Source organism: Leuresthes tenuis, unplaced genomic scaffold, assembly GCF_036924035.1.
Source record: "Leuresthes tenuis unplaced genomic scaffold, fLeuTen1.0.hap1 SCAF_24, whole genome shotgun sequence".
Classification (NCBI taxonomy): domain Eukaryota; kingdom Metazoa; phylum Chordata; class Actinopteri; order Atheriniformes; family Atherinopsidae; genus Leuresthes; species Leuresthes tenuis.
The window spans coordinates 5,124,292-5,141,623 of record NW_027325378.1 but is presented as its reverse complement, the minus strand read 5'-3'; the positions used below and the strand labels follow the sequence as shown (position 1 = coordinate 5,141,623).

Below are 17,332 nucleotides of genomic sequence, written 5' to 3'. Positions count from 1 at the left end.
GGTGATAAAAGCTGAGGCGCACTTTGCGCTGAGAGCGCACGGAGGAGGGGCGGGTCTGCAGGACACCTGAGTCTGCTCCCTGAGTCCTCATTCATTCGCCAAGTCGCTCTCTTAGAAAGGAATAGTCTGTTTACAGATTTCTCCAATAATTCTGCTACATGCGCAAAAACTGAAGCACATCTGTGCGCCTTTGCTTCTCCAGATTAGTTGACCGAGTGAAAAGCACCGAGACCGAATGGTCCAATCCCGAGGTGCAAACTTCCGACGGGTCCAAACTTCGAGGCTCAGTCCGGCATGATCATTTCCAACGTGAGCCTAAGCTGTGCGCGCTGTCACGGGGAAGTAACGACGGACGCGTACGAGGAGGTATCCGGCTCTCTTCCCCCTCCGTCCCTCAGCCCAAATGGGCACCTGGCGGTGGCGGTGTGCCTCGGCTTCATCGGCACCTTCGGGTTCCTCAGTAACTTCCTGGTGCTCGCGCTGTTCTGCCGATACCGGGCTCTGCGCACGCCCATGAACCTCCTGCTAGTGAGCATCTCGGTGAGCGACCTGCTGGTCAGCGTGCTGGGGACCCCGTTCAGCTTCGCGGCCAGCACCCAGGGGCGGTGGTTGATCGGTCGCGCTGGGTGTATTTGGTATGGGTTCGTTAACGCGTGTCTGGGTAAGCATCTGTTTTAATTTCATTTGGCATGTGTGACTGGAGACTGTCTGGACAGAGAACGGCAGAGGAACGCATATGAAGTCTTCAAATCCGACTGAAAACAGAATTAAATTCTGATTTTGCCTCTCTCTGCTGCCTATATGTGTTTAATTTTCAGACACATACTTCTTTTCCCAACATATTCTGTCTGCATCTCATTTAATCTTCGGGCTCATCATGCACTGACCTCACAAGCATCAAGTCAAAGCATTGCATCGGTTTTTGGAGAAAATTGACATGAATTTGCCTCTTTTTTGAAGAAGCGAGGAGCACTGCTTGCAGCAGACTCAGCATAAAACTCCATATGAACAACCCTGTTAATTTTTTAGTTAATAACATCTTTATAACAGCAAATACTAATAACAATGTTTTCAAATTATGAATCTCATAATACATTGAGACATTAATGGCACCACGTGGTGAACTGCCATTCTTCACCTTTAGTTCCAAAGGCATGTAACTAAATGCTGGCAGAAAGAGGACAGACATAGAGGAGATGGACTCTTGTCTTATTTGTGCATGCTGGAAGGTTGACAGAGCTCCTCCTGCTGGGATCAAACCTGTCACCTTTAAGATTCAGGACAATCGCTCTAATTACTGATGCTCACAAACAGAAAGATCCAGATTTTCCAGCCAGTGGAGTGATAAAAACGGGGAGTGTGTTGATGTTGATTGGCGGGTAGGAGGGGGGTGATGTGCTGATCAGCGTTCTCACTGTAAATGTACTCTTTGCATTAAAAGGTCTTTGAATTTAAAGAGAACAATCAATCTTCTAATAGATTTTAAAGAACTCCCTATCCCCACTTGCCAAGTCATTCATTCCAAGATGTCTCTTTGGAGACTGGACTTAAGTGCAATGCAGTAAGATGCAGAGGTTTTTATCAGTGCAGTTTGGAGATGCATTCAGGCATATATTCTGGCTCTGTCTCTTTTCATCACTTGTTTTTTCTCTGGAACCATGGTTTTTAGGTGTTATGCAGTGAGGGGTTTTGGCTTTAAAATCTCCTGTTTTCTTTGTGGAGTCTGGGGATGCAGAAAGGTGCTGTTGGTCTTTAATCACTTCAATCAATCAGTCAGTCAGACTTAATTTATACAGCATCTTTCAAACAACAAAGTCAAAGAAGTGACTAAATGAATGGGGGGGTGGATTTGGAGACAAATGCATGCGGAAGAAGTTAAAAAGTTAATTGAATTGGACAGCGTTAAAAGCTGTGTAGTAAGGATAATAAAAGATAAAAACGGAAACAAGCAGTAAAAAGAAAAAATGAATTATGAAGCACTGCGCAAAATAAATTGATTGTTGTAAAACAGTACAATGCTAATGAATAAACTGAAATAAATAATTATAATGATAACCAATGAAATATTGATAAGACTAAACATAATACAATTAATTAGAAGCCAAGAAATGACAATAAATAGCTAAAAAAAAAAAAGTATTACATCATGAGCCATGACATAAAGACCAGACTTATTAAATGGCTTTGTGGAAGCATTCATATCACATCCTCTGGAATGCTGTGTTTTGGAGCATCACTAAATGTTTTTGTTCTGCTCTGTGAAACAGCTAAAAGAGAGAAAAAAAACCCAAACAGATGATCTGAGGTGATTTCCAGACTCATAAACCCTAAGCATATCAGAGGTTTTCTCATGTGAGGCCACATGGTGCCTCATAAACTTAAAGAATTTTAAAATCTGTACAAAAAATAACAGGATAAAGACTTTTAAATGTGCATAATCTGTGCTCTTTTATTAGTCCGAGCAGGCCCTCATTCTGCAGATTTTTTATTTATTCTAACTGATTTACACACCAGAGAGGAGAGTGTTTCCAAAAACCTTACAAGTTATAAAAGTGTCCAATGAGCTCTGTGTGGTTTTGAAAGACAAACAGGATATATTTGGTGATGTTATTCAAGTGCAAAATAGTCCCACAGATGTTTGGAAAAGAGAAAAACATAATCTAGCGATTTATGTCCTGGGACATGAATTTCTCTTTTTAATTCTGCTCATGTGGGCACAGGTTTGATACTTTCCAAAGTCTTTGTTGCTTAATTTACCCCCCCCCCCCCCTTTGGTCTGTGAATGAGAGTCGAGACCGTTGATGCCTGAAATGGGTTCTGTATGTCTGAAACCGGCCTTCCAACTCAAGACTCAAGAGAATTTATTTGTCAACACAGCCATATACCAGAAAACAGTGCACTGAAATGCTGCTACCTTTGGGCCGACATGGTTCTATCACAGGGCTATAAGAAAGCAAGATAAAGGGACAAATTCAAAGTGGTTTGGGGTGAAGAGTTCAAACACAGGTAGTGCACAGAGTTTGGGTTGGGGGGTGGCTTCAGGCTGTTGCAGTATCTGGTGGTAATGCTCCAAAGCCTTCTGCCAGAGAGCAGGAGGGAGAACAGTCCATGGGGGGGGGGGGTCTTCCACGATGCTGTTTGCACGCAGATGCTGTGCTTCCTGAAGGGTTGCTTGATGGGTGGGAGAGGGGCTCCGATGATCCCCTCTGCTGTCCGCTGCAGGGACTTCTGTTCAGTGATGGTGCAGTTCCCATAAACAGGCTTTAGATCATCCTTGGCAGACATAAATAGTCCACGCCGATCCATGTTTGTCGATTTTTAACGCAACGAGAAATATCGTCGAGTTTAATTTCACATAGTCACACCCCTAGTAAATAGGCCTAATGCGAAAATATAATATATTTTATGCCACTATACATATACTGACATTATACAGACATTAAAGGGTTCAAAGACTTTTCACAGATTTCTGAATAAGTGCGGCAAACACCAAACTGTTGGGAGTTACAGCAGGGTAGAAAATATTAATAAGGGAAATATTTAGAAACAGGTCAAGGGAACACATGGAGGGATTCAAGTCTATTACAAATTTCCTTAAAGTTTCAGCATCAACCAGTTCAAAACCTCTCAGTTTTCCATGTTTTCACTTTGGAGTCTGCACTTGAGGCGAAGTGCAGTGAGGTACGCTGCTTTATATTCAGCTTTCCCCCGGATGTTTCTGACGTCTGGACAGGTGGTAAGATTTCTGCTCAGCGCAGTTTTCAACCTTTACTCTTATTTCCACTGAACGGAATAATTCTGATACGGTCAACGGTGTTTTTAAGCCCTAAATTGATCTAATTAGCTGTTTTTCCACAACTAGCGAACTCGCATGATTGATTTTGCACAATGTTTCTCAGTGGTACATGTTAAGGAGCACCTAAAAGCATCAGAATTGTACGTGACAGGATCAAAGGCTCTTTGTTGAAGACGAGCTGAACGAGACGCTTTGGAGATTCAGTTTTAGGACTGGCATATTTATTAGATCTGTGAGACTGCTGGAATGGAGAGATGGGCTCCCTGACATCGTAAATCTACCAAGTAATAGTGAGTAAGTGATGGTTAGAATTGATCACGTAGTGGAAGAACAAGGAAATATGCAGCCTAGTTCTGGCAGAAAATTCTTCAGGGTCAAATAACTCCACATCGTATTGACTGAGGTCGAGATGATGATATTTATTAATACAATGGCTCATAATTCGGTCCTGACATCTTTTGAGGAGTGAGATGAAACTTGTGCTTACTTGCTGCCTGAGGAGGCGATTCAGTTTGAATTATGTTAGCTCCTGAGAATACATAGCTGCAGCAAATGTGCGCGATAGCTCAACAATTCAGTAATTTGTTTGCAGGAAAATGGATTCCCATATAAAAGTGCACAAAGACAAAGAAAAGTGTGTAAACCTAGACAATAGGGAATTTGAAGCCTTCTGCAAAATCTAGATTTAAAGTGGAAGTGCACAAAAAAACACTCAAGTAAAGCAAAAGCAGTTACTGCAATTAATTATCTTCAGCCTATAGTCATCTGTATCTAACCAGAGCTGTACATTATATTGCATATTGGATCCATTTCAAGCCGACTAAACAGAAATAGGTCTGCTCAGTTTGGGACCTTGTTTCACCCTCCGCCTACGCGAGAGGAGGTAAAATCCATTCTGTTTGTTCATTCGTTAATGAGACTTTGTCTTCCACAATGCAGTTACCTCAGACAACATGAGAACTACTGTAGCGTGTAGTGAGGGATGGTTGACACTAGGTCACTCTCACTGGAATAATATAATCTTCCACTTTCCTTCACTCAACCAAGAATGTACTTGGTTTGCCTCTCTGCAAACAGAAATCCTCCTGCTGTTGAAGGGGATATGTGGTGGTAATAAAGTAGATCACAGACAGAGGAAATAAACTAAAGAAACTGGCACAAATGTTATTCAAGAAATGATTCCTGGGTATTAACAACACCGCAGCACGTTTGGAGGAAACCAAACACAGCATATCAGCACAAACACCTCATACCAGCTGTCAAGCACGGTGGTGGAGGGCTGATGATCTGGGCTTGTTCTGCAGCCACAGGACCTGGGCACCTTGCAGTCATTGAGTCCACCATGAACTCCTCTGGATACCAAAGTATTCTAGAGTCAAATGTGAGGCCATCTGTCCCACAGCTAAAGCTGGGCTGAAACTGGCTCATCAACAGGACAATGATCCCAAACACAGCAGCAGATCTACAGCAGAATGTGTGAAAAAGAAAAGAATCAAGGTGTTGCAATGGTCCAGTCAGAGTGCAGACCACAGCCTGACTGAAATGCTGTGGTGGGACCTTAAGAGAGCTGTGCAGAAACCAATGCTGCAAACCTCAGTGAGCTGAAACAACGCTGGAAAAAAGAGTGGGCCAAGATTCCTCCACAACCATGTGAGAGACTGATAACGTCACACATCAGGTTTCTGCTGCTAAAGCCGGTTTACCTATGGGATGTACTTAGTTTTTCACAAACTGCTTCTGCACTTTTCTTAGTTTTTGTTAAATAAATGATGGCACAGTTATTTATCAAATGTCCCGTAACGACCACATTATTGTGTCCTGATATATAAAACCTTAAAAGTGAAAGAGGGTGTACTTTCTTCTTAGTCGATTCATGTAAAAGTTATACAAATGGAAACATAGATTAGTTTGATGATGATCAGTTCTTTAACATTTGCCTGCAAGTTAATCAGTAATAAAAGCTGTACAGTTGTTGAGGTCCATTTTCTGTGCAGTACAAATGATGCTTTACTCTTTATTCGAAGTCATGCTCACATGCTGGCTGTGCTTCACATTGTTGAGAGTTTCCTTCCCCAGAAATCCAGCTGGTGAAATCAGGTTTAACTAATCTATCCTGATTACAGAAACCAGACTCTAATATTTGTCGTTGAATGAATCAGGTTACAGTAACCTCGTTACTAACAGGAGATGCATGTATGATTGTGCTGAGGAGAAAGCAAGAATTCCACACTGACAAATGGTATGATTTAGGTCCTTCTGCTTTGCTATCAGGATCGGAAGCAATAAAAAAATGAAGTAGCAACAAAGGAAGAGGGATGCAGTGAGACAGACAAAGGAACAGAGTTAAAGGAAGTAGAAATAGAATGACCGCAAAAGCCAGAGACAGTGACAGATGATTAGCTCCTGTGCTGACTCAGCCCTGGGACAGTGGGTCATTCATTTTACTGTTAATTCATTCCACACCTTTGAGTTGGGTGAAGAGGAGGCCTCAGGTGACAAACCTATTAAAATGCATGCTGAAGAATCAATTTGGACCAAAGCCAGCTTTAGGGACTGATATTCCCACCAGACTCAGGATATAGACTGTACAATTGTTGCAGGAAATAATTGGAAAACTACAGACTGTTGAGAGAAGTTGCCCAGCTGCCGAGGAAGCGGTCCACTCCAACAAAGGGAGGCCACTTTACCAGACTGGTGAGGTTTTGAATAGTATCATTACTTAGATTTGTGTACACATTATTGAATAATCATGTCAATCATGATATCTGATTTCCAAATATGAAAGCAAAAACACTGATGAACCCAAAGAAAATCATGGTTTAAGATGCAGTCTTATGAATCTATCTTAAAAAAAAAAATCTTTTTAGCCTCTTTTAGCTCCTTTTTTTGTCTTTTGGCTCTAAATCTGGTGCTTTCATCAAACTTGTAAACATTTTAGCTGTAAGACCTGCTATGCCTGCTCAGCGATACATCGAGGGTAGTCAAAGGAAACTGTCCACACTATACAGTGCACTATAGTGAGTCAGCCATTTTGTAGTCCTATTTCAGCTGAAACTTTAATTTCACTATAAAGTAGAGTACAAACTCCCTCTATAGTACACCAAAAATAATGTGCTGTACACATAATGTACATGTATGTCTCTATGAGCTTGCAGCATCTTGCCACTGGGATTTTTGCCCATTCTTCAAGGTGAAACTGTTCCAGCTCCTTCATGTTGGATGGTTTTGGCTTGTGAACAGCAATCTTCAACCACAGATTCTCAATTGGACTGAGGTCTGGACTTTGACGAGGGCACTCCAACACATTTAAATCTTTCCCAGGGTTGCTTCAGCAGCATGCTTCGAGTCATTGTCCTGCAGGAAGGTGAACCTCCATCCCAGTCTCAAATCACAGGTAGACTGACACAGGTTTTGCTCAAGAATATCCCTGTACCATCCTTTTTTCCCTCGACTCGGCCCAGCTTCCCAGTCTCTGCTGCTGAAAAACATTCCCACAGCATGATGCTGCCACCACCATGTTTCACTGTGGGTTGGGTTTGACTTCCTCCTTCCTCCATACATTTGGGGAGTTGCAAAACGTGCCTAAGTAATGACTTTTTTTAGCCACTCTTCCATAAACTCCAGCCCTATGGAGTGTACAGCTTATTGCGGTCCTATGGACAGATACTCCAGTCTCTGCTGTGGAACTCTGCAGCTCCTTCAGGGTTACATTTGGTCTCTGTGCTGCCTCTCTGATTAATGCCCTACTTGCCCGGTCTGTGAGTTTTGGTGGACGGCCCTCTCTTTGCAGGTTTGTTATGGTACAATGTTCTTTCCATTTGAAGATAATGGATTTGATGGTGCTCCAGTGGATCATCAAAGATTTTTTTATAACCTAACCCTGACTTGCACTTCTCAACAACTTTGTCCCTGACTTGTTTGAAGAGCTCCATGGTCTTCATGGTGTGATGCCTCTTGCTTTGTGGTGTTGCAGCCTCTGTGGCCTTTCAGAAAAGGTGTGTTTACACTGATGGATCATCCAACAGATAGCACTCAGGTGGACTTCATTTCACTAATTATGTGACTTGTTGCACCAGAACTTTTTAGGGGCTTCATAGCAAAGGGGTGGATACACATGCACATCCCATTTTTTAAAATATTTTTCTCATTTCACTTCATCAACTTAGACTATTTTGTGCAGATCCATCACATAAGACATTAAGTGAAAAAACATTGAAATTACAGGTTGGAATCTAACAAAATAGGTAAAAAGCCATGGGGGGTGAATACTTTTGCGAGGCACTGTATCTCCTTTCTGTAGTATCTGCCGAGTGTTTCCCTTCATGAGTAGTGTATTATAATTGAAAATGACCAATTCACCAGGGTCAGAACAATAACAAAACTTACTGTGAGGTGCTAAAGTAAAGTTAAATATGTTCCATACTGGGGACTTTTAGGGGCTCCATAATGCTCTGATACCCAGGTTGGGAACCGCTGCGATAGGCTGTACCTGCCACTAACCGAACATTATACTAACATGAACAGATGCGTAAGAAATTATTATTCTAATGACATTATACTTGTGCAGTGAATTTGCTTTCTATATTTTTTAAATATCACATATAAACATTTCTGACTTTAGTGACCCCTAGTGGTGGGTTTAGATACTCGTAAAGTTATACAAATTTTCTTATGTTTAGATTTAATTTTTGTCTGTATCCATTTTTAGTATTATACACTATTTGATAAAACATGGAATATTTTATTGATTTATTAATTCTGAATGTTAATAATCTGCTTGACAGGAGAGCTACACTTGTGGACTCTACATCCTGCTTCAACCACCTGCAAACACACGCACATACAGCTTTCACTAATATCCAGCTTGCATAGACTGACAAGCACACTAATTTCCATTGTTATTTGTTGCCATGGGCTACCATATGGTCTGCAGCCACAGCCTGCAGGTCCACCAAACATTGAACATTTTCAACCAATCACAGGGCCTTATTATGTGCCGAGTTGCTGTGGTTGTCTGTAATCAAAATCCCCGTTCCTGTTACACTCTTTATAATTGAGGTAAAGTGCCTTTGGATCAGCACTTTTAGTGTGTACAGGCTAAATCCTCTGATTTAAGACAAGTCACCTCAGCAATAATTTACTCCACTGTGGACTGCTCTCATTAGCTAAGAACTGTTGTGTAGAAAGGGACAGCGCATGGCTGTGCAAGTCAGTGTTTTTGTTTGGGTGGATAGTCGTAGTGTAAGTGAGCACAGACAATGTCACGACTCATGGTTTAATTTAGGGCTGCAGCTATCGATTATTTTGGTTATCGATTGATCGAGTATTCGGATAAAACATACTTTTGCTTAATTAAAGCCCAGTTATAAATATACAATAGAAAACAAGACAGCACTTGATAATAACAACCAATTATTTTCCTTTTCAAGAAAAACTGACATTTATTTATTATACATATTATGCAAAGTAGTAAACCGTTTAAGTCAAAATTTCCAATAAAAATCTCCAATTTCTTCATCTCCTCTTTGATGTCGTCATACTTTTTGTGCAACAGTTTTGTGAAGACGGTTCTTGATGGAAGTTCATAATTGGGATGGAAAGTGGAAATCATCGCCTTAAAGCCGCCATCCTCCACCGTGCTCAGCGGGCGCATCTCTGTGACCAGCATATTTAAAACGCTGTCTGTCAGTTCAGCTGACTGTGCAGAGGTGCAGGCTTTTGCTTTTTGCAGAAACTTGTCCATAAGAGGCTGTGATAGTTTACTGAAAAAGAGGTGAAAATAATAATTACTTAATAGAACGTTTAAAGGCTAAATGTAATTCGACAATAAGCCTTACGGACCCAGTATACTGCAAACTAAAATTAATAGACGTGGTAATGTTAATCTGTTAATAGCAGATCTGCACACTCACGTGTCATATTGCATATTGTGAGCTTGTAGATCAGCTATTTTCAAATAGCTGAAGTATATATAGTGTTGAGGTGGTTACTGTATGTTTTGTAATAGTAATATTTAAAGCAACTAGTAAGTTGTCAAATAATTGTAGTGTAGTAAAAGTACAATATCTGCCTCTGAGGTGTAGTGGAGTAGAAGTAAAAGTATGAAAAACTGGAAATACTCACGTGAAGTAAACACATCTAAAATTGTACTTAAGTGGACTTAGTTACTTTCCACCACTGCTTATTATGTGCGTTTCCATCAGCCTGTTTAGATGTACATCGAGAAGTATCGCATCCGAAAATTATGATAGAAACGCCATAATTTGAATTAAAATCCCCTGATTCACACAAATGAAAATACACTCGCAAGCGCCGGTTTTGGTTGATTCGAAAGGGATGGAAACAGCTGTGTTCGCATCAAGTCTGACGTAGCGCACTTTCACCCCGATCTCTGCTTGGGTAAGGGCATTAAATAACACCTCTTGCCGCCTTCTCCTAATGACAGCCCCTCGAATCGCCAGGAATCACCAGTTTGCATTTCTTTCTCCTCAAAGATAGACTTTCCTTTTATTCTTATAGTGACATTTAAAAAGACATGTTTCGAGGTCAAGGGATTTGTCACATGCACTAAAATGTCCTCCAGTAACAGTCCAAGAAGATAATTAGCAGTTCAATGATGGACAATAATAATGAATGCAGCCCTTATATTAATTGTAATTATAATGAATAGAGACATCAGAAAGTTTAGGAATCTTTCATGTGCTCGGTACTTGATAATATTACCTTTGGCAAGTTTTAGAGCTTTCAACATTTTCTGTAGCAGCTAAGAATCGTTCAGCTCTTTAATGGGTGGGGTGTTTACTCAGGCTTTCTGCGAGAGCCTCTAATTCAGCAACATTCTTGGGCTTTCTTTAATGCCCTGCCCTGCTCAGGTCTGTCCACAGATTTTTTGTTTGTTTGAGCCATAATAAAAAGAAAAATAATCTTGTGCATTTTTAGATGTGCTGAGGACAATAACACTGATTTTATTTTTATCTTCATATATTTTACAGACAGGATGACCCACGCAGGCTAAATGACACTTCAGTCTTCTTTGTGGTTAAGAGTTGGAGAGGTGTTCTTTTTTTTTTTTTTTTTTACAAAAATTAATGCACATTTCCGCCCCAAACACCTTTTTTTTTTTACAAAAATGAATGCACTTTTCTGCCCCAATTTTGCTCATTGTCGTCAAATCTTTTCATTGTAAAAATTAATTTGCCAACATCTGGTGCCAGATTTTGTGGTGGGAACATGGGAGAGGTTTCTCTGATCATAGCTGGACCTCATATTTGTGCAGAGCAGTGTCTTTTACACCTTCTTGGAGAAAACAAGTAGTCTGGCTAAGCAGGAGCTTTTCAATGTGGCATGACCTGCAGAAGTCCTACCCTTAAAATGCGGCTGCAGTCATACAGCGTATACGCAAGACTGTGTGAACTTTTCCTCTGGTACCAGTAACACGCTTTTCTTGTGTGTTGCATTTTGTTGTCCAATTCTATCCACAGAAAAATGTTTAAAAGGTGGTAAAACTCACCCCGGGTTTAATGTCCAAGCGATTGGCATAATCACAATAACTTTTATAAGTGCAGCTCACCAAGTGGGGAAGCAGTGAAAGCAATGTGGAGATGGCAATGACAAAAGCTACTGACAAACAACAAAAAAAAGCCAAAAGGCAATGTGAGAAGTAATAAGGAAAAATGAAACAATATAAATGAATAAACTGAATTATTCAAGTATGAGCCTATCCCAGCTGTCATTGGGAGAGAGGCGGGGTACACCCTGGACAGGTCGCCAGTCCATCACAGGGCCACACAGAGACAAACGATACAAACAACCACACACACCTAGGGACAATTTTAGAGACGCCAGTTAACCTAATATGTTTGGACGGTGGGAGGAAGCCCGAGTACCTGGAGAGGGAGAACACACACGGGGAGAACATGCAAACTCCACACAGAAAGGCCTCAGCTGGGATTTAATGTTTTCTATGACATAAAATCATTATAAAAACAAAAATACTGGTTGAAATTCTGCAAAATGATTAAAAGACCTTCATGAGTTCAGTCTCTAGACATACATATTGGAATTAGTTGCGCTTTAAGTAGTAGTGACATCTTATCGCAGGAAATATCAGTTGATGAGCTCCGTGTTTGCGGCTCAAAAATGCTAAACCGAAAATCATTAAGATGATCAAAGAATGTGGAAAATTGACTTCACTTTGTATCTAAATGCATCTCAGTCATCTTGGAACAGATGCTCCAGTTTGTATAAACTGAGCTGATTTCAGGGTCTACTTCTTTGTTTGCCACATTTGTGTGACACCGACAGTCGCACACTCGCTGACCACTTCTTTCTGAACTTCTCCTCCCTCAGGTATTGTGTCCCTGATTTCCTTGGCGGTTCTGTCCTACGAGCGTTACTGCACCATGATGACGCCCAATATGGCTGACGGCAGAGACTTTCGCTCAGCACTGGGAGGGATCTGCTTCTCGTGGTTCTATTCTGTGGCCTGGACTGTGCCCCCGCTGCTGGGCTGGAGCAAATACGGGCCTGAGGGTCCCGGGACCACGTGCTCTGTGGACTGGAGGACGCAGACACCAAACAATATATCCTACATCATCTGCCTGTTCACCTTCTGCCTGGTCCTGCCCTTCAGCGTTATCGTCTACTCCTATGGCAAGCTACTGCACGCCATCAGACAGGTGCGATTCTGCAGATGTAAATGTCATAAGAGGGAGTTTTTCCAAAGTTAGAAAGCTTCTGGAAAAAAAGATTATACTGCCTACGTTATTAGGGTGTTTTTTTGGTTTTCGTTGCTCCAGCTGTCCGTAAAAGAGCCAATGAAATCACTCCAGTGTAGACTGGAGATAAGACTCCAGGAGAAAAAGTAAATCTAGTTGCAAGTCAAGTGCACACCAGCAATGTTCTTCTTTATCCGTAACCTTATTTCAACCATGACTACATCAAAAGCTTCTGTCCAGTCTGCATGTTCAGCACAGGGCTGCTCGGCTGACAACATAGCAAGGAACACAAGTTCAGATATTCCAGAGATGCGAGCCTGAGAGATAAGAAATGTCTTCCTGATTGGAGAATTGGGTGTGACATCTGATCAACATAGTCATGAAACCTGCCAACGTCAATTCCCTGTCCTGCTGTGAGCTTTACACCATCTCCAACTGTCAGAGATGTTAAGGCCAAAACGTCTGAAGCTACGTCGTATTTCCAGAAGCATAGTTTAGGTCTTGATGAAGTAGCAGACTCAAGAAATCTTGAGCGATGACCTAAATTTCTGTCTGAATGTGAGATCTGCGCCGAAGTTTTGCATGATGTGGATGCAAAGGCAAATGGTGGAGGTTTGGGGCAGGATTTGAAAATAAGAAGTAGATTTTAAGATGTGAGTACATATCCCTGCTTAGATATAATGCAAGATGTAACATTACTGAATCTCCCCTCACTTGACTGACAAATGCAGAGGAAACTGCATGTTACATTGGATTCCCAGTCATGAGGGTTATGGTAATCCTAAAATCTTGAGTAAAGGCAACTGAACTTCTCTGCTTGGTTCTTGAAGGTGTTTCACTTCTCATCTCAAAGGTTTCCTCGCAATAAGAAGTGGAGTAGAGAGCAGCACAGATGCGGGCTGGTGTTAATGACAGGATTACAGACAACTGTCTTCATTACACACTGCTGAGGCGCTTCATTAAACCTCAAGGCTACAGGCATTTTTACCCACTGTCAGCTTATCACTAGAGACAGAAATTCTACATGTAGCCGTGTGTATGTGCATTTGGGTGTGTAATACAGAGGCTTTAAGTATAACAGATGACACTTAGTGCATACCTTCATATTGTCTTTGAAAGCGCAGAGGTTTTAATGACCTGAGGAGGAGGATATATTTTACACGTACACACTAATTACGCACTGCAGGACTAGAAAGTCAGTTGTCGAAACACATATTTTGTATGAATAAATTTGTTCTTGTGGTTTCTACACTACAGAAAAGTGTGAGCACCTCCTATAAAAACTTTGTTCTTGTGGTTTCTACAAATAGTCATGTGGGTTTTTACATATAAGGGCATATTAGAATATTCTTGTCCTTAAATATGTAAATACACCCTCAGATGAACAGCACCTTCTGACATATTACACAATGTTATTGCTCATTTTAGAAAATGAAGCCAAAAACAAAGCACACTGAAATTACGAGGGTCAGTAATTCTGATGGTAAATGGACTTGTACTTGTATAGCGCTTTTCTAGTCTAACTGACCACTCAAAGCGCTTTACTACATGCCGCATTCACCCCACTCACACAGCACGTCTTAAGATACTTAACTACGTGCTTTTTCCAATCATTCACACACACATTCATACCCCAGTGATAACGTGGGCAACGTGGGGTTCAGTGTCTTACCCAAGGACGCTTCGACATGTAGCCTGGAAGCCGGAGTCGAACCACCGACCTTCCGATTGGTGAGCGACTGCTCTTCCTCCTGAGCTACAGCCGTGATCAATGCACTGATTAATTGATCATCAGTAAGTGTGAGCACCTCCTATAAAAACTGGAACATTCAGGTGTGTGTAACCAGAATGCCAAGAAGGAATGACATCAGCAATGATCTCAGAGAAGCAATTTTTGCTGCTCAATCTGGGAAGGGTTATAAGGCCATTTCCAAACTATTTAAAGTTCATCGTTCTGCAGAGAGAAAGATTATTCACAAGTGGAAAACATTCAGGACAGCTGTCAATCTTTCCAGGAGTGGACGTCCCAGCAAGTTCACCCCAAGGTGAAAAAGCCAAGAGCTACATCTCAGACTCTACAGGCCTCAGTTAGCATGTTAAAGGTTAAAGGTCATGGCAGCACAGTTAGAAAAAGACTGAACAAGGATGGCTTGTTTGGAAGGGCTGCAGGAGAAAGCCTCTTCTCTCTAAAAAGAACATGGCAGCACAGCTTAGGTTTGCAAAGCTGCATCTGAACAAAGCACAAGACTTCTGGAACAATGTCCTTTGGACAGACCAGAGCAAAGTGGAGATGTTTGGTCATAATGCACAGCAGCACGTTTGGAGGAAACCAAACACAGCATATCAGCACAAACACCTCATACCAGCTGTCAAGCACGGTGGTGGAGGGCTGATGATCTGGGCTTGTTCTACCACCACAGGACCTGGGCACCTTGCAGTCATTGAGTCCACCATAAACTCCTCTGTATTTCATTCTGCACTGCATCTCTGAAGTGGTTCTGAATTAAAATTTCAAAAAGTTAAATCTGCACTCGACTGATTGACAGGAAACATGACTTGGTAACTGATCACTAACATCCTTCCAAGCTTAAGTAAGATGGTAGACACAGTTAAACTCACAACTGTTGAACTCCACACCAGCATTAGTATTTAGCTCAAAGTTATGCCTTCTTTAAATACAATGAAAGTATGGAGAAGAAGCCTGACACAGCTGCTGGCTTCATCCATTTGCCTTCTCAATCTATGCAATAGTACATAACATCTGCACTGAAATCAAACAGCTATGCAGGAACTTTTCTAGCTGAACCTAATGTGTAACTGTAAAAAGCACAAAGACAGCCTGCCATTCTGCAGAAATACAGATGACTTTCTACTTTTCTACATTTACTCACCAGCTGTGCCGTTTTTACACCTTAAATAGGTTTTTCATATAAGAGTTCACCCTCTCAAACAAGCTGCTTAAATCCTTTCCCACTGTCAGTAGTAGAATGTTTATCCTCAGTACTCTGGGGGGCTACAATTAATTCAGAACAGGTCCAGAAACTACTACCTCCCAGAGGAGAAGTCTGTAACTAAGACAACTGGCTGAATTGGACAACCGTTTCTGATATGCTCTACTTTCTGAGATAATTAGTGTTGTTCACTGTTTTTAAAGGGACCCAGGATGTCAGCCCACACAGTGGGACTAAAGTGAGCTGCCAGCTGTTTCACAGACAGGTGAAATCAATCAGTCTCATGTATTTTTGTTTGCAAGTTGTTGCTGTCAGTGTCAGAGCCAGACGTTGAGTAAGTAATTGTATCTCTGTAAAGATGCAGTCCCAACTGCAGCATCCTCATTAAAGACTAGTGTGTGCACTCAGGTGTTCTGTTGCCATCAATGCTGATTAGAGCTGAAGCTGATGAATACCTGCAACTACAGCAGTCATGTGACGTGGGACAGAATACACGACTAACCGCTGCACTCAGTCAGTTAGCAGTGTTGGTGGGTGTCTTTGACAAATGTAAAAAGGGTTTAACACAGCCAAAACAGGTTATAACCGCTTAGAATCTAATAATTTAACTCTTCTTTAGCTTAAAAGTGATCCATGTAATATTGTTAAATGATTACCTCAGCGTTCAAACATATGTTTCTATGTTTATGATTAAATGATTATAGCATTTCTCTACTCTGGATGTGGTTTATGCTTCATTTAATTACACCGATGATTGTGCAGTTATTACTTAAGCAGTTTAAGTTAATTCTGGTACTTTCAATTCACAATTTTTGTACAGGTAGGATTATTTGTCCACTGTAAGTCAATAAGGTAAAACTACATAACTGCTACAGCTCTCAGTAGATTAAATGGAGTGGAGTGCATTTAACCGTCCGTCCGAATAATTATTATTCATGAGATAACTTCTATTTGTTATATTTTAATTTGATCAGAAGGTTTCTTCTGCATGGAAGATACAACATTGTGCAAGATCCAAATTATTGTCTAAAAGCTCTGGAATGATACAATGATTTGATAATCTAACGTCTGAGGATCTCTTTAAAATTTGTTGGTTAGAGACATTAATGAAAAAATAAAAAAAAGGGACAAAGGCAGAAGGTGATGAAGATTGGCATCAGGCATGCAGTGCATTTAAATATGATGTGCTGTCTTGTATGTAATATTGAGCAGGACAGTGTGTGTGTGATTGTTATTTCGCATCAGCCTAGGTGTAAGGTTACCTGAGGGTTAGATAATCCCTTGCTTACGCAGCATGCATTTTTTGCACTTGCAGGGCAAAAACACACATCTTGCCAGTTTTTTGCATGATTTCTTTTCTGTCTTGTCCTGCAGCCACCTTTGGCACCCTCTACACTTTCATTACCCCCAACCCGAACCAGGGTTTGTATATTATAGGGAGGTTCTTCATTAGGTACTGAGTCAGTATTAGAAGGTTAATTATTGAATTTAGGGAATTATTCACTTAGTCTGGTCCATTTTTCGTAGCACAAGTTTCTTGTCTTTACTTTGAATTTTATGTGTGACTTTTTATCATTTTTACAACACAAATTTTCTGTTATAAACCATGCTGCCCCTAACTTCTAATGATTCAGCAGTAATACATATTATAGTGCACTTCTCCAGCTATGTGTACAGTCGTGTGAATTATGATTATGATCTATTACTGCAGGATAATAGCTTTCATTTACAAAATAGATGCTGTTGTCATGAGAGCTTGCTCCATATCAAACTTTTTTTCAGTGTAATATCAAGAACATATAAGTAAATCTTGTGAAAATATTCAATCTTGGGTGATACATTTATATCACAGACTGTCTCAGACTGTC

At 40.9% G+C, this 17,332-nt stretch overlaps 1 protein-coding gene across 1 annotated transcript in view; it reads left to right on the top strand.

Annotated features, from left to right (window-relative positions):
• The first annotated feature begins 294 nt into the window (after positions 1 to 294).
• Positions 295 to 17,332, top strand: part of tmtopsb (teleost multiple tissue opsin b) — a 41,258-nt gene continuing 24,220 nt past the window's right edge. The window contains exons 1-2 of the mRNA XM_072378364.1: positions 295 to 661; positions 12,146 to 12,474. Of these exons, the coding sequence (XP_072234465.1) occupies positions 295 to 661; positions 12,146 to 12,474 (696 nt within the window). The remainder of the gene's footprint in view (positions 662 to 12,145; positions 12,475 to 17,332) is intronic.